Below are 22,795 nucleotides of genomic sequence, written 5' to 3'. Positions count from 1 at the left end.
CACTAAAAAAGTATAAAGGCTGTAAACCGCCCTACACTTTATTGTAGGCCCAGTTTAATATGCAACTTGTAGTAGTGGCTCCCTGATCTCTTTTTCAGTTAAGGGGTCCTTGGTTTAAAAAACGTTGAAGACCCCTGCCTTAGGCTGCTGCAGTCTGTCTTGCAGGTGCATCTAATGACATGTTCACATGTCAGTTTGTTAACCCTTAGATGCATGAGTGACTGGAACCTACACTCTTCCATAAGTGGAACCCCCCCCCCCATATTATAACCAATGTGTTTTATAGAATAAAGGTATGCCATTTTCATAATTTTGGTTTAGAATAATGGTTTGTATTATTTTTTGGAATTGGTCCACATAACAATGATTTCACATTTCAAATATGTTTATTTGTCACTTTTTTTTTTTAACAGATTTTGAACATCAATAGGATACCAGGCTACCTAACATGTTAGATGTCATTAGAGGCAAGCCAGAATCATAGCAAGAGTCTGTCTCTCCATGTTTATGCGCATCAAGCTACTCAATTATGTCAACAACAACCAATACACATATCCGCTTGTTAAGATGTGACGTTTCAACGTTCTGATAATGCTGTTTCTGGGTCCAGGGTCCGAAACTACGGCATCGAGACTCGTCTTGAGTCCAGCTAACATTAAACTACAGAAACTAGGAATCCTGAAATACCTCAAAGAAAATCTAATCATTTATTTAACATTAAATACTGAAATAAATCCTGTTCAATTCAATTACAATTCAATTACAATTCCATAACTATACCTATTATATCAATGTAGTTCAAATCAATACTACATCTATAACATGAATTCAATAACTACATTACATCAATTCAATTCAATAACTACCATTTATTACATCAATTCAATAACTACAGCACATCTGTTACATCAATGCAATTCAAATGAAGTCCACCCTATTTGTCCCTGTTGTACTCTGAGTTGACACTACATAGTCTCGTCATCGCTGTCTTGGTCTGACAGATATTCTGGTGGGGTGCACAGGATCTGGAGACCAATGTCCTCGCTCTGGGACGCATTGCTGTAGAAAATGTCCTCATCAGAGGCCTGGCTGCTGACGTTGACCTGAATATTTTCAAGATTTGCAGCATCCCTCCTAGCCAAAAAAAAAACACAACACGGCCGTCAATGGTGTGAGAAGATCAGCATAATAGATTTGATTTAGGCAGCAGATTTCTGATCCTCCATTCTGCTACTAGCCTCATATTAATCATTTGTATCAGATTGAAAAATGTAGAAATTTTTCTGCAAATGTACTGGGTTAAAAAACAACAAAAACACTAAGACCATGTAGACCTGTACCTTGTCATGTGTTCCAGTTCTTGTGTCGACACTCTGTAAATGAGTGCTGCGCCGAAGCAGTTTACCATGACATTGACAGCAGTGTTGCAGGGGTCTCTGAAAGACAGAAACAACATCAGACTATGACAGCAGAGGATATATGCTGCTTTACATTAATTCTGTTTGTTTCTTTCTAAAATGTTGTGTAGCTGACTGGACAAACATTAGCTTGCTAATATATGACCATGAAGAAAAAAGGAGGTGATAAGAACTGGTCGACAAATCTGACACATGATCAAAATGCTGATTAATAATTATTTCAATTGTGAAGATTTTAAATTACATTTCACAACAATTACACAATATAGCTTGAATTACAAAACATGCTAATAATGTCAGATTGAATGACCAAACATTAGTTACAGTGACAAACAAAGAACACCTATATTTACAAAAGATTGGCTATTGAAGGGACTGTACTGGAAATACTGAAGAGACACAGTGGGCTGGGACTGCCTCCAAGCAGCTCTCACAAGCTGTTCCCCAATATGTGAAATATCTATGTTTTCTTCACGGCCACATGCACTAACATTTATAAACAGAGTCCTGTAGTAATCCATTTATTACATTTTCTATCAATTTCTTAACTGCTGATTAAACTTACAGGAGCCATTCTACAACCACCAGAGTGGAGGCTTCCTTTGCAGGTAAACCAACCGCCGCCAACACAAAAAGAGTGGTCACTGCTCCTGTAGCTGGAAGCCCTGCTCCTGTGCTGGCCACTGCTGCCGTCACACTGCAGATCAAACACAGATATTGTACTCATTAAACTGTACCATGTAGTTTTAGTAAGTCACTCCCTTTTTCAAAGGCCTCATATTATATACTTTTAACCACTATTAAAGCGTAACTCTCGCCAAAATGCAACCTAGGGTCTTTTTGTGAATGTACCCGAGTCAAACTTTCGTTGGTGATACTTCGAGCAAAGTTTCATGTTGTGTCGAGCCTTCTTAGTGTTTTAAAAATAGCTTTTTTGAGGCTAGCATAAAAGTGCCCCTATTACTCCCATTCAAAAGGCCATTTGACCAAAAAACCAAAATACGGTAAATCTTAAAAGTGGCGATTCTGTCCTAAATATGCTTTTAAACGAAAGTTTGACTCGGGTACATTCACGAAAAGACCCTAGGTTGCATTTTGGCGAGAGTTACGCTTTAATAAAAGCATTAGCTATGAAGATGATGCTATGATTTCCTTAAGAAAAGAAAGAGTGGCTTACGCAATGGTAAGTAAGTGGGCGAAGTCCAGTTGAATTTTGTTGAGTTGGGCAATGAAAACTGCTGCGACCACTTCATAAATGGCAGATCCGTTCATGTTGAGGTTGGACCCAATGGGCAGTATGAAGCGAAGGATTCTTTTGTCGATCTTCAGTTGCTCATTACAACATCTGAAAGTGACTGGACTTGTGGCAGAGCTTGGAGAAACACAATGCATCCTCTGTTAGTGCACTACTCATATGAAAATAGTACGAATGTAAATCTCTCAAAAATGTTACTGATCAATTAACTAATAGGCAGAGAGGATGAAGTCACAGCTCTCTGTGATACTAACAGTGCTGTAGTCAAGACCACCTTGGTCAAGTCAAAGACCAGAGGCCTGTACAACGAATCCAGAGCAAACTATAATTCTACATTAATATGAAAAACACAGACAGGCAAAAAGCAATACAGTTGCTGCTTCCTAAAACAGGAGGAAAGCTGGCAAAACAAATAGCCGACGCTGTAGATGCGTAAATAACTACGCTTATCAATGTCGCTTCCCCATCAGTCAGGCACAAGATCTGACCATAACTACACTTGTGCTTTCCATAAACTGCCGTTGATTTAGCCTATTATTTCAGTTGCAACCCTGGCAGGGGTAAGCAATCGTGAGAGCAAATAAAAAATATAAAAACATAATTCAAACCAATGTGCGCATTGGCAACACACGGCTCAAGAAGCCGACAAATAGCCTATTATGTATATTCACTCTGCTGAAACTCTATTTCTTTCATAAAAATACCCATTAACGGGGTTGTCGGTCTCTAAATGTTTTAACTTTTCTGAGCGCCTCTCTCTCTCTCTCTCTCTCTCTCTCTCTCCTCTCTCTCTCTCTCTCTCTCTCTCTCTCCCTCTCTCTCTCTCTCTCTCCCTCTCTCTCTCTCTCTCTCTCTCTCTCCGCACCGAGCTCCACCTGATCTTCTAAGAACGGTGACGCCGTTATCAACCAAGTATTGATTGGTCAGTAGGCGGTGCTTTAACACCGGTTGATCTCTAATCTCCAACATAACCTGCTCCCGACCAGGTTAGGTGTTCAGCATGAGTTACCACAGCGATTGAACCCGATAACAAGTGATCCACTGTCATGATACACAAAACCCTGGGTTGAACCTGAAGTTACCTCGTTAATGCCAAATCTTGCGTCGTAGTTCAGGCCTCAGGACTAGTCTAGAACAAGTCACATGAGTCAACATGAGAGACAGTAAAGACCGAGACAGAAAAAAAAGAATCCTCTTCAAGATCACTACTTACCTGTTTATAATGTATGTGCGAGAGAGAAAATATATCTTCTATTTCAGGATGATCATTTTGCATTGTTTGGAATGAGTGCAGAGTAACACCACTTTAGGAACAAATTAGGCCATATTACGGAAATACAACAATGTTGAGTCTTTTTGTCATGGTGTAAAAATAACATTTTGTACTGCCAATGGAAAATGTAACAAATAACAAGCAACACAGGTGTCACTAAAACAATTGATGTTCCCATTCTTGAATGTATCACTTGTCCTGAAGAATTCATAGTGTAGAAAGTACTCGCCGACGTGTCTGAGGCCAAAATGAAAATGATTGATGCCTCTGCATGCACGTGCTGCGGCATATACCAGGCGACCAATGTCAATGCCCGTTCTAGATGGATTTTTAATTCAACCATACCCATTTTCTGAACAAGCGCGCTTAATCAATAGTTTTGTTTGAAGTAGGAAGTTACTTTAGGAGTAAGCAAATATTGCTGGACTCGGCTGAGACAAACTAGAATATTTGGCAAGATACAATATTTTGCAAAACCAATGGCCAAGTCCGTGACAAGTATGAGTGCAAATACCATCGAGTCCAAGACAGTCCGAGACAATAGAAAAACATCTTGAGTCTCGGATTCGAGTACTGCAGCACTGGATACTACTGTGTTACATCATCTTACCTGGATGAGGTGACCAGTGCAGCCATTAAGGCAGGAAAAACCCCCCTGATAACAGCAAAGGGGCTACTTCTCGTAAAGACGAAATAGATCAGTGGTAAAACTACTACTGCATGGATTACAAGCCTGAAACACAAAATAAGTGCACAATCAGTACTGATATATTCAATACTAACAACAGCAAGAGTTTGCAATTACAATGCAGCTGCTAAGAAGGAGACATAAAGTGAGAAAGAAAGAAATGACACAAAACAGAAAGTTGAATTCATAAGCAGCAAAATGCACCCTTCCTTCATTACACCCAGGGGTTTCACTGTTACAGTCTTATTTGGTCATATGACCACTAGCTCTTTGTTGCTAATGTTAGCAAACTTTAGCTAGATATTGCTCACCTTTCTTTTATATCATTCTTGCTGGGTTTCTGTTATCTACATGCCTTGCGGGGTCAAGCGCAGTCATTTATTATTTCTGTATAGAAGAATAATTTTGACACTGAGTCTTGTGCTTCTCTGTGGAAATGTGCATGACCACTGTTTTGTTTTGAGAAGGCCTACCTGTTCACATTTAAATATGGCATTTGGAATGGTTTTGAAAGAAAGTGATAAATAATCACATGTACATTTACTATATGTTTGGCATAAATGGCACAGATTCTTCTTTTTTTTCCTACAAACTTATTTTATACAATTTCTACAACTTTCATAAGTTTTTAGGTCAGTCAAGTGGAAGTCTAAATCCACGAGGTTCCACTTCCAGGATTGCTCGGTCCGCCAGATTTCACTCATTAAGGCCAGATATCCGTTACCTTCCGCTTTCTTTGTGTTGACATTTTAAACTCCGGTGGATTTATGGTTTACCATTTCTCAGATCTCTGCAAGGTAAAGCGAGACAGCTAGCTAGACTATTTGTCCAATCTGAGTTTTCTGTTGCACGACTAAACCTGCTGTGTGGACTAGCCAGACCCTCCTCCACAGCGCTGTGGAGGAAGGTCTGGCAATGCGGGACTATTCAAGTGAATACTTGACTTACCTAATGACTCTTTTACGCTTTAAGTGAGTAAAAGTAACAGACCTGTTTTATATATATTTTAATGCAAGACTACAACTTTTATTGAACAACTGCTGCGGTGGCCCAAAGTTACAATTTTGGGGTAATGCTAATGCTATGACACAGTGTAAAAGTAGCAAAAATAGGGAAAACTGATAAAGCCAACATAATCCGTTATAGGGCAATAGCCTAGCTAAGTAAACTTTGCTAACATTAGCTAGCATCAATAAAACTAGGAGCTTATGTGGGCCCAGTTTTATAGATATATTGTTGATGTGTTATTTCAGAGTTAAAACAGTAAAAATAAACATACCCAATCATAACCGTTAAAACAAACTCTCCCAGCTTGAAGATAGTATCCCAGTCGTAAATCTCCAAAACATTGCTTGCAATCATGAACATCACTCCAACTGGCAAGTAGCTAGAAAGAAAATAGTGAAATGAAAAAATGAAAGAAAAACGTAGTAAATGGAGACAGCTGTCTGAATACCATTTATATATTAGCTTAAAAAAAAGGCTATTTTCCCCTCATTTCCAAAAAATGGAAACATCAAAATGATAATGAAAAAAAACGTTGAGCGACAAAACTTGAAAAATGATCTGAAACTCCTTTAGAACACAAATAAACAGACGAGAGAGTGAAAGACTGCTATGTTTTAACAGATTTTTTTTTACTGTACTGTATCACTAAATGTTTTCAATGTGGAGAAAGACAATAAAATGTTTGACCTTACCCCAAAATGAAGTTGACCAAATATCTTGTTGCATTATTAATGGCAGTGACGACCTCAACAAGGATTTTCCCCTGTTCTCCCATATTGTTGAGGATCACGCCAAAAACAAAAGACCAGACAATCAGACCCAATGTGTTGACTCCGTTAACATAGTGGCCCCCCACGTCTGTCTCATTCTGTAACAAGACCAGAAACTCATTAAGAAAAATGATCTTAGAGCAACTTCATGTATAAAAGATAATCACTGCAAATCTAAATAGTGACAAGGGGAAAATATTTACCGTCATCATGCTAATATTGTTATCATAGACTTCAACTTCAATCTCCGTCCTATCAGTCTTGAACTATGAAAAAAGAAATAATTAGTATTCACGTCAGAAGTATTACATGGAAAGAGAGGAAATGAGGCAATGAAAGCTTAATGGAAAAACGTACCCGTTGGAAGCAAGCCTGAATCAGATTGTTTGGGACCATGTTCCTATAAACAATAAATAAAAGTCTATCACTATCAGTAGACTTGGAAATGTTAACAAACCACTCAAGAATTGCAGCTTTATTAAGGACATAATTACACATTAGCGGGATGTTTGCGTAGAACACCTGAAATACCAAATTATGTCTGCTTAAGCATAACAAGTGGATGTCAATTATCTTGTTAGATGTTCCAGCACTTTCTGAAATTGCTTGACTGACCTAAAGACCTTGCTGAACTGAAACCAGAAATTATGTATCTTTCTTCTTACCTTATAAGATCCATCAGGGCATCAGCAGTGGAGAAGGCCTGATCTTTTTCTTCTTCTTCTTCTTCTCTTTTAACAGCATATTCAACTCCTGGCTTGATCAACACTACCAGTGTTATCCCTATGACACATAATCCATGGTTTAGCATAAGAAGTACTGTATCTGCTATAGCTGTTTCATACAGTACAGAGGAGGCTGGTTCATAGAGGCAGAGGAGGTTGCTCCTCTTCTATTTTTTGAGAGGCAAGAGGGAGATCAAAATATAAAAAAAGAGTAATTTGTTGAAATAAAGGAAAGTTGAATGATGATAGTATCTGGTACATACGAAGTGTGAAGTTTTTCTCCTGGGCTAGTTAGCCACATACCATCCAGTCAGATAGAGGTTCTAATTTGACATCCAAACTGTATAAGCAAGCCATGGCTGAGTTGAAAATAAAGCCCAAGTATTTATCTGCGTACTATCCGCAGTCACAGGGAGCTATAGAGCCGTTTCTTAGCACATTACAGAGCATGATAAAAACATTTGTTGAGGCGCAGTCGTAGGAATGGGATGAGGCCATCCCGTTCTTGTTATTTGCTGTTCGGGATGCTCCCACTGAGTCTCTGGGTTCAGTCCTTTGAACTCATCTTTGGTCACGAGGTGAGGGGCCCGTTACACTTGTTTAAGGATTTGATTTTTGATTTTATTAGGATCCCCATTAGAGGATGCAGAACATCAGCTACTCTTCCTGGGGTCCACACAAAACAATAAAACATTACCACAGATAAGACATTTTCTGAGTCACAGAGCTCAAAGCAGAGGTGAAACAGAGGGACGGGGGTCAGTCTGGGGACATGTGACGGCAGAAACAGGCTGCATGAGAGGATCAGCGTTTCCTGAGCTAATTGACGTTTCCTCCTCAACACAGACTGATTTCAGTAAGTGGCGTATGTATGACACGCCAATTCGTATGCCATTTTGGCGTGTTATCAAGACGTATAATCGCGTGTTAGTGTGTTTATCAACGCCGTTTGGCCTCCACTGACTTAAATTACCTTGCAATTGCATGTGAATTTACACCAAGCGAGTAGTATGAAAACCCGAAAATCTGCATAGGGAGGTTGGTCGGGGTGGTGGATGGGTCAAACACAGGACTTTCACCCAGGAGATTGTGTCCCGTGTGTCACGTTTCCTAAACCCAACTGTCGCTTTCTTCTTTTACTAAACCCAACCATCGCTTTCTTCTTTCACTAAACCCAACCATCGCTTTCTTCTTTTACTAAACCCAACCATCGCTTTCTTCTTTCACTAAACCCAACCATCGCTTTCTTCTTTCACTAAACCCAACCGTCGCTTTCTTCTTTCACTAAACCCAACCGTCCCGTTCTTCTTTTCCTAAACCCAACCCGTCTGCTGTATATGGCGTAGACATACACGCGGATAACCCGTCCGCTGTATACGGCGTAGACATACACGCGGACAGCTGAAAATGCTTAGAGATAACACGCCACTTGGCTTTAGAAAGTGGCGTGTATGTTTACGCGAAGTCATGATGTCACGTTGCTCAACAATGTTATTGTTAAGTCCGCATCTTTAATTGTTTAACAAATGAACTGTGAAGCGAGTGGCAACGCTGTGGGAAGTTGCATCGTCGGCGCCTGATGTCAAAAATCCAGGTAGGCCCAAATCCTTAACTCTAGTCTGGCGGGTCTAGCGTTAGCTTCTGTAGTTTTCAAATGTGCAAGCACAAAAAAGCTCTGTTGTAGAAACCTAGACAACACGAGAGTAAGCTGTCCAGGGTTGGTTATGTTGTGACACGTCACCGTGCTACATGGGCCTCTTTTTACTCTCTTCCAGCGGTCCACATGGCTAATTAATATTCACGTAAATTACATCATAGGACTACATGTGAGTGAATATTAATTAGCCATGTGGACCGCTGGTAAGGGGAAAAAAAGAGGCTGGTTCATCTCAGCAGTTGAGTTTAATGGCCTGAAAGAGATTATAGCGATAACTACCTAAACAGTCCAATGAGTTTGGGACATGCAGACTCCTCACAATATGATTTCATATATATAGCCTAGCTTTACTGTTAAACACAAGTCGGCGCCAATACACAGTTCCATTATGTTTTACAGTAGACATTTGTTAACGTTTGTTCTTTTGTTTTTTGTCTTCTTTATCCTGTTTCTATGCTGTTTTGCTGCACCTTTTAATAGTTATCTCTAGTTGTTACTGTTGTTGTTAAACTGATCCTGTTACCGATCAGTTATTTTTTTTTTTCGTTGCCCTTGTAAAGTGCCTTTGAGTACCTTTTAAAGCGCTATATAAAATAAATGTATTATTATTATTATTATTATTATTATTATTATTATTATTATTAACTAAAAAGGTAAAACCTTTTGTTTATGCTGCATTTAGCTAAACTTTCAATTCCCTTTGTATCATGCAGTAAGCGCTTCAGCGCGGCTTTCTCGCCCTCAAAACAGCCTGATGAAGAAGTATTTACGACATACGAGATACTTTTTTATGTACGTAGGAGATAAACTTAAGTTAAGTTTTCATCTTGCCTTTCAGGGCTTCCTTAATTACCGAATGTCAGTATCATTAATACAGTATTTTTTTCTCTCTTCTTTGTAAAAAAAGCCATTATTTAAATTCTGATTAAAATGCTTCAACAGCGACACCTGCAGGGCAAAAGAGCAGTCTGGGGGGGCAGAGGAGGCAGAGGAGGATGGTCTCCTGCCAGCTCTTTTTTTATGCTCATCTGTTATCGGCTAAAACAAGTAATATAATGCTCCAAGGGCGGACGTTTCTGGAACCCTCCCACAGGCAGAAGAACTCATAACACAATTCATTTTCGCTTTGTTTTTAATATTTCCAGATTTTCATGGTTTTTGTTTTAACGCTTTAAATCAGAGGGTGCTGTGTTCAATGGCGTAACGAGCCAACACTGGGCCCTTATGCAGGATTATCAAGGCAGGCTCCCCTACTACAGTACGTGATGACGCAATGTCCACTAGTAGGCCACCATGAATAGGACAGGATAGGATCAAAGAGACACAGCATATAAGAGATGAGATAACTGACAAAATCAGGAGTAGCCTACACGCACCACAACAACAAAAAAACACTGGTGAATGCGCACCATAACACATGAAAAAACACACAAGGGCAGTCCCTCCAGGATTTCGCGGCCTTTTTTAGATTGTTGCGGCCCAAAATGCCTGATTTCGCAGGAGCTTTTGTAAAAAATTGCGATAAAATGCCTTTTGTATGTTTGTTGTAATGAAGTTGCGGAAGACAGTGAAAGTTGTAAAAAAAAGTTGCAATTTGCAACTCCCCAAACTTGCTTTGGGGAGAATAATAATTATTACTATTAATTAGGCTAATTACTCTGGGCTGAGATTTTCTAGGAGCCTTACCAAAAAGGCTGCAAATGTTGGTATAATATGAAAATGGCTGGTGGATTTAAGACAAAAAATAATAATTTATTGAATGAATCAAATATGAACATATCTGTCACTGTCTGTCAGTGGCTTGTTGATCTTTACATTGTTAGTTAATTTCCTAACCTGGCCTGGCTTGGGACACACATTCATATGGTTTGATAAAGTACTTATTGGACTTTAAAGGTCCCATGACATGGTGCTCTATGGATGCTTTTATATAGGCCTTAGTGGTCCCCTAATACTGTATCTGAAGTCTCTTTTATATAGGCCTTAGTGGTCCCCTAATACTGTATCTGAAGTCTCTTTTATATAGACCTTAGTGGTCCCCTAATACTGTATCTGAAGTCTCTTTTATATAGACCTTAGTGGTCCCCTAATACTGTATCTGAAGTCTCTTTCCCAAAATTCAGCCTTGGTGCAGAATTACAGCCACTAGAGCCAGTCCCTCAATGAGCTTTCCTTAGTATGTGCCATTTCTGTGTCTGTAGCTTTAAATGCTATTGAGGAGGAGAGGGGGGGGGGCAAGGTGGAAGGTGGGGGGGTTATGACCTCATAAGGAGCAAGATTCCAGATCGGCCCATCTGAGCTTTCATTTTCTCAAAGGCAGAGCAGGATACCCAGGGCTCGGTTTACACCTATAGCCATTTCTAGCCACTGGGGGACCATAGGCAGACTGGGGGAACTCATATTAATGTTAAAAAACCTCATAAAGTGAAATTTTCATGTCATGGGACCTTTAACTTATCATTGCACTTACAATAACGAGCGTAGTTGTCCTCAATTTAGGTCATCCTGTACATCTCATCTCCAGTTTTTCCTGCATCCACCGTGTGTGATTGTGTGTGTGTGTGTGTGTGTGTGTGTGCGTGCATCAATCGCGGGGGGAACTGAGCAGCCCCCGCCCGCTGCAGAGAGCCAACAGGATTGAAACAGCAGCAGCTTTCAGCGACATTGATGTTAAAATGTAAACAGATAGACAGGATGGTCTGAAATGTTTTGCACGGTCTTTCGCTGTAAGTTTTGTTGGTAAATGTGAGCTGTTCGAGTCACACACGTGTCTCGTCCATGGATGTATAGACCTCAACAGTCCCGCCCACAGCCGACTCCGGAAGTAAAAATCCCATTGATTTTCTCCATAAGGATTTAGAATATCAGTCATAATAATAATAATAATAATAGTCTAAACCATCCGAGGTAGACTGACCCCTGAGCTACGTGGTTGTGAAACAAAGGTTTCTGCTCCTGTAGAAGCTAGAAGTCTGCATGAAAACAACCTTGTTTTAAGAAAAACATGTTTTAACCGTGATTTAATGGAGAAAAACTACACTACCCAGAATCCTAAGCGTAACAGCAACGTGTCTGATTGGTCCAACTCGCTGTTACCATAGAAACTTTTACCGTACCTGCGAAACCGCGGACGGCTAGAGTGAGCTTCTACCATTGAAGTCTATGATAGTTTCTGTACACGGTCTTGTACCCAGGGCCGGCTCTAGCCCTTTGGTTGCCCTAGGCAAGATTGAGTTATGCGCGCCCCCCCCCTCGCATGGCCAGATCTCCACAGGGTTGTGTCAGCAATAGAGTAGCAATGTATGTAGAGATGCACCGATAGACCGGCCGGTGACCGGAATTGGCCGGTTTTCACGTCCTCGGTCATGACCGCCGACCGGCAGGTCAGTCTGACATATGCCGATTTCATGCCGGTCAATGCTACAAATAACTGACAACAGAAGTTATTCGAGTTACAGTTTTCAAGGACGCACGCACACACGGACGCGACAGCACAGTCACTTTTTCCTTTCTCTCAACTTTTCCGCCGTGTGTCATGCGTACCCGTGTGTCCGCGCTATTCTCGCACATGTAGGGAACCTCGTGAATTAACCTGCGACATGTCAGCTGTTTGGAAATTCTTCAGCGTGTGTGCAGAAGATAACAAGTTTGCAATATGCAACACCTGCAAGGAAAAAGTAGGGCGTGGAGGGACGACACCAAAAACCCAAATCACATTTTTTTTGTTGGATATTGGATGTGAAAAGAAGGAAATGGTTCTAACGTTGCACTATAGATGTGTGTGAATTTCCCACACCAGGAGTAATTTATATAGTTCTATTTTATAGTGATCCATTATCTGTTCAAAAAATGTTCTATGTTCTGTGCAAAACGTTCTATTAAAGAAAAGATAGAAAATAAATATTTGTGTGTGCTGTAAAGTGGTTAGAAAAAATGAAATCGGAATCAGCTAAAATCGGTATCGGCTGGCCTAACTCAAAGAAAATCGGAAATTGGAATCGGCCTAGAAAGTTGTAATCGGTGCATCTCTAAATGTATGTTCATTTCTAGCTTGCATCTGAAAATTTTGAGCATTGAACACTTCATTTCCTGCATTCAGGTGAATTTTTATGCACCTATTTCTACCTTTTTCTGAATCAATTTATGCTGGAAATATCTTTATGCAAAGGGAAACATAGATTACAATCCAAATATAAACATAATGGAATATTTAGCAGTAAGGCTCTCAGGCGTTCTGTATTGCTTTCATCTATTTATTCTCCTTTGGATTGACTTTTCTAATTATATCTGAGTCACCACACACGTCGCCTAGCATAATTTACTCCTCCCTCCTCTTTTGCGCGTTTTGTTGGGAAAGTAACCTCCTTAAATGTGCATATGACAATTATTCACCTCAATGATACATTCATTCATTTTAATTAATTACTGTAATAAACCCCCTGGACTGTAATATTTCTGTAACACGCCACGCAGCTGACACGCTCACACCACGCAGCCAGTCTGTCGCCGGCCTAAGGGCTCCTGCACACTGGCTGCGTGGCGTGTCCGTTTTTATTTCGGCTCCTATGTCAACAGGTTAGAGCTTACACACTGCCTACGTGACACGCACGTCTCAGGCGCGACTCGAGCCGCGCCGAAAACGCGTGCATGCTAGAAATAGAACCGACGCCTATTTTTCACGCCACACGCAAGCGTGTTGGAAGGCAAAATAGAATAGGAAAAGATGTTTATATGTCATTTTGACGAATGCATTTAATAAATGACATTTTGCTGTTTGAAAGTCTCTAGGTTTTGACATAAATGCAGATATGCAAAATATCCTGTAGCCTATTTTGCCGTCAATACTGCCGACGTTGTCTTTGCTGTAATGAAATCAGTCTATATTTATGTTTAACATGAAGTATACTACTGCTTGAGTGCAGTACATTTCCACAACTGCTTTTGCTTTTAACAGTTTAACAATTTAGCAAAATCTGTTGAACTCCTTTTTACTGTAAATTGTATTTCAATTGGATTCTGATAAAACAATGGCATGGACTTTATTATCTCAGGAAAGGGAATTGAAATATAAAAATATGTATGTATATATATATATATATATATATATATATATCGAAATATGTGCAAACAAATGTACAAACACAAAAATATTGACAAAATACAGTTGACGAACACATTATTATTTCATTTTATCAATGAGAAACCTACAAGGCTAGCAGCAGCAGCAGCGCTGCGTCAGACACGTTTCTGGTGTGCAAAGACATAGAAAACGCCACGCAGCCGCCACGCAGCTGACACGCAACAGAAACGCCACGCTCATGCCACGCAGGCAGTGTGCAGGGGTCCATTTCAGAAAGCAGTTTTAGTGAAAACTCTGAGTTTGTTAACCCTGAGATGAGGGAAACTCTGGGTTTTCTGTTTCAGAAAGGGAAGTAACTTAACCTCAGGGTCAGTTACTATGGTAACTGAGCCTCCTCCCTCTGACACAGCGCTCTTTCATTTCCTCATTCATTCATTCAGTCTGTATCAGGCACATTTTTAGACCAGTTTGTTATCAGCATGAATAAAAAAACAGGGTTGGTAACCATGTTAGGCAGACTATAAAATGTTTTTTTCTCAAAACATGGCATTTCCTTTTGTTGACGATCCCGTTGATGAAGAAGCTGTATTACTTAACAGGGAGATGATGTTGAGGCCCCAACTATAGATGCATTTTCATTTCCAGATAACTACCTATTTGAGCGGTATCGTTTTTTTCTTCCCAGTCTATCAGTTATGTAACCTACATAACCTTATCCGTCCTCATATCACTAACGTCACCCATCGTGGACATGCTCTACATCCCAGCACATTCTTTGTGTCGCATTACGTTTTTTTGCAAACAGCAGTTTCCTTTACAACATTGGTGATGCGGAGCATATTAGTAAAGCCACTGTAGCGCCGTGAGAAGAATATGACTCGCTCTGAAACGTTTTTTTTAAAAGTTTTTGTAGTGTTCGCTGGACACAAACCAGTAAGAGCCATTAAAAAGGAATTCCAAGTGTATTGCAGGTGAATGATGTAAATCCTTTGAAATAAAAGATTATGAATTATAATTCTGTTAATGATGGTGCTGCAGCTTCAGTGGGATTAGTAGGCCTAGGACTTTTTCGCCCACAGGATTGCACCTAAATGAAATAGATTATAGGTTCACCAGCAGGGTGGGCAAGTTACTGCCTAAATGTAATACATTATAGATTACTAGTTACTGTCATTTGAGAGTATTACAATATTACTGTCTCTGAATTGCAATGCTTTACACTACTTTTGCATTACTTTTGAGTTACTTTCACCAAAATAATAGCAGAAGTTTGACTTGGCAGGTAGCTTGTAAATTTCACCACCGGATCAATAACGTCTCCTCTTCATCCACTTTAATACATCATAGATCATCCATAATATTTTGTATAATTAATATGAATATGCGAAGTAACTAAAGCTCTAAAAATAGAGAAGTAAAATGTACAATAGACAAGTAGGAGAAAATGAAAATACTCAGTTAAAAGTACTTTACAGTTGTATTGAAGTACGGCATAGTTACTTTCCACAGCTAAGAAAATGCAATGATATATACGTGTAGCAAGCCTAAACATTAATTCCCGACATGTTTATATCTGTCAGCAGCTCGGACACACTGCTATCCGCGCTGACGTACCGTCACCTGTTACACCTGATCCTCACGGCTTTTTTTTTCCAGTGAAGAAATGTTTTGCGGTGTAATGCATTATGTTACTCCGTTACAGCGAAAAGGAATACATTACTGTAATTGCGTTACTTTTGTAATGTGTTACTCCCAACACTGTTCACCAGTAATATTATACTTATGATTAAATGAAATTAATACACTATATTGGAACGCATTTAGTCCCACGCAAATTCTCTCTCTTTTGCAGCAGCCGCTGTGTTGCTTTTTTTAACGAAATATATGTTCAAACTCGGTGTATGTGTGCGTGTGAGTATTTCCGCCGACCAGTTTGTTTGTGGTTGTTACCATGGTGAATTGTAGTATCATTAGGGGCCCCAGGAGGAAAAGTTCCGTTGTCACTTACTTCCGTTGTCGCTTATGTGTTTGTGTTGTGGCTTTTGTGTTTGTGTTGTAGCGTTTGCGTTTGTGTTGTGGCTTTTGCGTTTGTGTTGTGGCTTTTGTATTTGTGTTGTAGCGTTTGCGTTTGTGTTGTGGCTTTTGCGTTGTGTTGTAGCGTTTGCGTTTGTGTTGTGGCTTTTGCGTTTGTGTTGTGGCTTTTGTGTTTGTGTTGAACCGTCTCGGCCACCGTACCACGCAGAGCTTTCGCCGTAGCCTATGAGGTGGCCTGAAGTTTATACTTGTGCGTTGGTGTGTGCGTCGAACTCTTTAAGAGAATAGCAGGGCCGGCGTGTGTGTGTGTGGGGAGTGAGTGGTAAAGGGAGTGAGAGAGTGACGGTGAACGAGTACCGACTCTAGAGGCATAGTGTCTCAGTTATCTATATAAATCAGCCTAGCCAAGTTAGAGCGAGAATGTCAGGTGCGTTGAGTGAGTCACGTCCGTGAGTATGTGGAGCAGGTAATGCTGCTGTGCGAGGGGAAAGCGAGAGGGAAAAAAATAGCAAAGACGATGTAAAGTGAGTTAATAGTTAATAATAAAACCACAAGCTTCTTAAGACACAGTGCCTTCATCTGTTGTCAATACTGCCGCTTCCTGACCCCGTTCTGAGAACCCGAAACAGGAAAAGGAAACACTCTTCTTATCGATGACATGACATGCAGAGTCTCATGCTGTCGGCGCTTGTGCATGGAGTACCTACGATCGGAATCGTTAAATATTGCCGTTTTTTTGACAGTTTTGACAGTGCTTCCACACTGCCGACACGTTTGCTGCATTTATAAAGCGCGCACACTTTCACTCCAAACTGGTTGCTATTTGATCGCGTCATCAAAAAACGTAATTGTTCGGTAAAATTTATCCGGCATTTTCACTTATTCGGCCCAACATTCGGCGCGTCCCTAGAAAACGCACAGTTATATCTATGTAACATTTGTTGGGTGAGCTCCCCAGTCCCCACTAGGGGGATATATTTTTTTTGGGGCTCTCGTTTGTTGCAGAAAACACATCTTGTGGCTCACTCTCCTGTAACTGATACTTCATCTTTGTTATTGGTTCATGACGTTGGATGACATCGCATATTTGATCGAGCATCGCTCTGCCCACCCCCTACCTGAGCAGCAGTGTAATTAGCCACAAAGTGAAAACACCTGTGAGGGTTTGGTAGTCCCCCTGCAGCTTTTTGTAACCACAAATGAACTCAACATTACTTGGATTATGTGATAATAGACCTTGCTCACAGCAGACATTTTGACTAATCAAAAACAAGTGCAACGAATAATAATAATAATAAACTCCTAGTAGATTTCACTTTGTCATTGTCCAAGTTTTGACTCTATTGTGTATTGCGCATGCTGGCTCACTGCTATGACAAACTGTCTGCTGGGAGAAAGGTTAAATATGCATAACACATGGAAAAGAACACATTCTTGAAGATGATCATGCAAGAAATTAGTAAATGTGTTACCTGGTTGAAAAAAACTGCAATTACAATGGTGACAGAGGCTAGTGAGTGAGTTTTAAATAGGACATTTACATGCTCGAGTTAAAAAAGAAGGAAACATTAAAATGCCATAGGTGTTCATCATTAAAAAGGGCATCTTTCCTAGTAAAACCAATATTTCTACAACATTTACAACATTTACAACAACAACAACATTTCTCTTACCTATAATCACAGCTATCAGAGTAGTGCACAAAATGTATGCTGCAGAACGTAGAATGATTTTCCTGGAAGAGTGAACACCTAGACAAGAAACACCTAGGAAAAACAACAACATGAGCTACAATCTGCAGACTACAGTATGGAGGGTCAAGGTAATGTATTAGTCTTACATAAGGGTAGTTAATGGAGAGTGAGGGGAACACAGTTACATCTCAGTAATAACAAGTGACTTCAGGTGTGTTGTTTGAGACCTCTGTGAGAAGACATACAGTATGTCATCGCTAAATTGTGAGACATTGGTGTCAGACGTGTAAAATACTGTGGCGCAGTTACGTTTAGCAGTAGCAGTCAACCAGCTGTCAAACATGTTGTCTTACACATAAAGGAAGCCAGCACATCCTGTGTGTACAACAGCCACACCTTATAGAAGTGTCATATAAAAGTATAAAGTTTCACCACAGACTGTAAAAATTATTTCCATGGTAAAAAAAATGGACGTAGCACTTGTGATGTCACCCACTGGTTTGTGGACTGCTGTTTTGAAGCCTCGAGTTTGGGTTTTGAATCTTGATAAACTAGCGATAGATAGATAGGTAGATAGGTAGGTAGGTAGATAGATAGATAGGTAGGTAGGTAGGTAGATAGATAGATAGATAGGTAGATAGATAGATAGATAGATGAGTAGATAGATAGATAGGTAGATAGATAGATAGATAGATAGATAGGTAGGTAGGTAGGTAGATAGATAGGTAGGTAGGTAGGTAGATAGGTAGGTGGGTAGGTAGGTAGGTAGGTAGGTAGATAGATAGGTAGGTAGGTAGGTAGGTAGATAGATAGGTAGGTAGGTAGGTAGATAGGTAGGTAGGTAGGTGGGATGCCCCCCAAAAAAAAAAAAATTAAGAATGAAATGAAGAATCCCCCTAAAAGTGATCAATGCTACTTCACCATAGACCATATATTAAATAGAAGTATTTTAAACTAAGTAAAGCGCTGTAACGTGAACAGTCTACAGTGTGATCGAACAATAAAATCTGAGCAGCAGTTGCTGGTTGTTTTTTAGCCGCTACAGAGCTCTGGGACGCCAACTACATAGCACTACCAGCGGCAGTTGTTTAGCTGCCAATAGGTGACTGCGAGCTGGCTACATGGGCCGTGGTTGTGGAGTTTAGCAAGAAAAAGTGAGCGTCATGCCGTGATGACAGTGTAGTTTAGGCAGTGTAGTTTTTAGGATAGATAGATAGATAGATAGATAGATAGATAGATAGATAGATAGATAGATAGATAGGTAGATAGATGTATAGATAGATAGATAGGTAGGTAGATAGATATATAAGTAGATAGGTAGGTAGGTAGATAGGTAGGTAGATAGATAGATAGATAGGTAGATAGATAGGTAGATAGCTAGATAGATAGATAGATAGGTAGGTAGATAGGTAGGTAGATAGATGTATAGGTAGATAGATAGGTAGGTAGATAGATAGATAGATAGATAGGTAGGTAGGTGGATAGATAGATAGGTAGGTAGGTGGATAGATGTATAGATAGCTAATACTTAGCAATTGACAATACTTGTCGACAATAGCTTAAATAAATGAGAGTATTTGTACTTTTTGTATCAGTCTAGTAATTCATTAGGGTAGCTTGAGGCTTCAGGGGGGCCATGAGGTGTAGCCTCAAGCTTCCCCCTGGAAACATACACCTTTCATCCTGAGATGTGTCAACTTAAAATGGACATGTTCTTCTGTAATGGCAGGTAACATGGTAAAAACATTATTTACAGCATCCAACAACAACATATCCCAGGAGTTGTAGCTGCAGGTCTGAGAAGAGGATCAGAAGATCAGATGATAAAGTCACTATTCACCAAAGATTCACCAGAACCTCATTTTTTTCTGGATGTTCCAGTTACTCTAGATAATCTACAGAGCAAACAGTAGACAGTTTTCGTTGGAACCACTTTCTAACAAAGAAGTAGTCCCTGCTAAGGAATATAACGTGTCATGACATGTGTCTGTGTGCCAATTAAGGACAAGAAGAAGAGGAAGAGGGAGACCACAAGCCAGTGTCTCAAAACATAAAACAAGGCTTGGCAAATGTTTTAAGAGGCAGAAATACATTATTCATGATTGTTAGACCTCAAAGCAAGACTATGTAAATGTTTTTGCTAGTTTTAGTTTAGTTTCAGTTTTTCAGAAAGATATACTGTAGTTTTAGTTTTTTTTTCTTCCAATACCCTCAATAAAAGTTTTTCTGCTGCAGCCTTACTTGGCTGTGGAAGTGACATTAATAAGTCAGTTTGTTGACTTGATGAAGATGATTCTTGAATTCTTGAATCGTCTATACTTGCTACCTTTTAGCATTTACCCTTATCCTGTAATTGTGACTTGTGGCCACAGTGGCTGGTGTTCATTAAAAGTTACAAAGACTCGCTTGAAGGTTTAACACTCTATATATTTTGAATAAGTTGAAACTTGTTAAACCACCAGTGTGTTCTCTTTAAATGCAGTGTGTACAACATTTATAACCAAATGTAACAGTTAACAGTGTGAGCATTACTTGTGTGGCTTACCTATTATCATATTCGTAATAATGCGAGGGACGGCAACCACCTTAAGCATCCGCATGAGCATTTCTCCTGGAAAGCCGATGTGGAGATGTTCGAGTGTGTCCAACTCGGCAGAGGCCTTGAGAGTCAAGCCCAGGGCAATGCCTGTGAGACAATAACAAAGAAATCTAAATAGAGGTAAAACAAAACCCAAACCTTTTTACAAAAAGGGGGTTTTCTATTCAGTCAACCATAAATCACAGGTGGAAATCCATAAAGAACATCAAATTGTTAAGCAAAGACACATTGATCAATAAAAACCTATGTCGTATTTAGGCTAAAATGTGGCTGTATTGTTTGTTTTTTTGCGTATCTTTATGTGCTTTAAACACATTTAGACTGATTGTTCATTTTTAAGATACAATTCTAAACACCTAATAGAGTGAAATGCTGTCATTTTTTAAGCCAAGGACCCCTTAACTGAAAGAGAGACGGATCAGGGACCCCCTACTACATATATTGTATAAAATGAAGTTGCATATTAATCTGGTCCTACAATAACTTTTAGGGCACCCTAAAGCATTTTTAGATAATTTATTTTGCATAGAATACTAAGCTATTCAAATAGCCTAATAATTGTTGGCATGATTTTATAAATCATGTTTTAATGTTAACCCTTAAATGTGAAACAAATGTGAAACAGTCAATCCTTTGGGATGAATTGTATCTGTGGATGGCTACCTTAGTGACTACATTACCTATTGGCCAGTAAATCTACCATCTGTGGGGATTTATATTTGCTAATAATACGTTGGAATCATGTTAAGACTTTTTAATTTTTAAAAAAACTTTCAAAAATTAACAATAATTTGGAGGCCCTTTTCTGGGCTTTTCTGCCTTTAATTTTGACAGGACAGCTAGGTGAGAAAGGGGAGAGAGGGGGAACACAGGCAGGAAAACGTCACAGGTCGGACTCAAACCCTGGACCTCTGCGTCGAGGCATAAGTCTCTCAATATATGTGCGCCTGCTCTACCCACTGAACCAACCCGGCCACCTTCAGTTAAGATTTAATTCCACTTTCACTCACTTTAAATATTTTTTGCCAATATGAACTTTCCTATGTTAGGTTAACTGCTAACGTTAGCTAGCTACACAAGCTTTTTTTTTTTAAATAGGCTATATTTTATTCATTAATTCAATTACCAATTACAATAAAAGCCAAATAGGTTACATACGATACACAATATAAGGTCCGAGAGCAAAAACCAACAAAAAACACATAAAACATAAAATATACAAACACATAAAGAACCTATATAAACAGAAATACACAAAAAGTTTCTGATTCCTAATCAGATAATACATTAATAATAAGTAAATGTAGAAAAGTAAGTAAATGAGGTATGAAAACGTACACAAAATATATATACAGTTGTAACAGGATACACAATCACACTATAATGTTTAAATTCATTTCACAACAATATTAAAAAAAGGATAAATAACCGATATTTTGTTAAGGAGGCTCATCAAATACATTCTTATAACAGTCAGTCAGTATAAATGTTTTTTTTTTTAATTATTTATAAACTAAAGTGATTTAAGAAGTGACTTAAATTCCACTAAAAAAAAGACAGATACACAAGCTAGGTCTAATCATGAGGTCTAATGAGGTAGTAAGCTTTAGTCAGGCTGACGTTAACTAGCTATAAGTTATATATTTCTTTCCAACTAACATTAGTTAACTTAAACTTGTAGTCATCACTTACCCAGGACAACAGCTGCTTGAAATTTATTCTGCAGAAAGTAAGCCCATGCTTTTTTTATGAAACCCCTCCAGCCTGTGGTGCCAACATGGTTTTCCTCCTCAGTAACGTCATTATCCATTTTCATGCAGCCTAGTTAGCTAGTAAGCAAACACATTAGCTATCTAATACTGATGACTAAAATATGTTAACCAGAACAGTTTAGACAGCTTGGTACTCAACCTTTGTTTTGCTCTTTTGTTTTGATTCAACCGATTCTGGATAGAACTCTGACAAATGTCATGACAATCACAAACTACGAAAGTAAACAGGTCAGACTCCCTGGTCTGTCTGTCTATCTATCTATCTATCTATCTATCTATCTATTGATTGAACAACAACTTGTTTCAGCTCTACATGTTATAACTGTCAAGTATTAGCACTATTGCATTGTCTTTCCTTCTTTTTTGCCAATTGCAAAAATTGCAAATTGCTGTAACAGTGGAATTAATAAAGTAAAGGGATCAGGGATCTATCTATCTATCTATCTATCTATCTATCTATCTATCTATCTATCTATCTAACTACCTACCTACCTACCTACCTACCTACCTACCTACCGCTAACCTAACAACTTGTTTCAGCTCTATACATGTTACAATGCTATATTTCATACTTCACTTTGTCACATACTGGAAAAATGCATTTTAGTGGTTTTATGAAATATGTACAGGATGCAAAACTGATTTGAATGCAGTTACTCCACTCAGTGTTTCCCACAGAATTAGATTCTATTTGTGGTGGTAGCTGACCCGGGGTGGGGGGGGGGGGTGCACGCACGGAAAGAGGTGCAGGCTTCTTATATTAATTGTACTGCAAATATGTTTATACAAAATTCAGTAGGTAACAATTCAAAATGTTAAATG

The 22,795-nt window shown here is 39.2% G+C and overlaps 1 protein-coding gene across 1 annotated transcript; it reads right to left on the bottom strand.

The window, feature by feature from the left end:
- Positions 1–965: 965 nt before the first annotated feature.
- Positions 966–22,011, bottom strand: LOC144530482 (excitatory amino acid transporter 3-like). Its single transcript, XM_078270068.1, has 13 exons — positions 21,894–22,011; positions 20,148–20,288; positions 17,582–17,674; positions 7,078–7,195; positions 6,770–6,812; positions 6,616–6,678; positions 6,335–6,510; positions 5,914–6,021; positions 4,557–4,679; positions 2,596–2,790; positions 1,984–2,115; positions 1,341–1,436; positions 966–1,134 (listed from the first exon to the last, which is right to left on the bottom strand). The coding sequence occupies exons 1-13, from the start codon at positions 22,009–22,011 to the stop codon at positions 966–968; spliced, it is 1,575 nt and encodes a 524-aa protein (XP_078126194.1).
- Positions 22,012–22,795: the final 784 nt, after the last annotated feature.

The sequence above is a fragment of the Sander vitreus genome, chromosome 2 (assembly GCF_031162955.1).
Source record: "Sander vitreus isolate 19-12246 chromosome 2, sanVit1, whole genome shotgun sequence".
In the NCBI taxonomy this organism is placed as follows: domain Eukaryota; kingdom Metazoa; phylum Chordata; class Actinopteri; order Perciformes; family Percidae; genus Sander; species Sander vitreus.
Note: the sequence above shows the minus strand (reverse complement) of the source record. Positions and strands in the feature narration are given on the sequence as shown.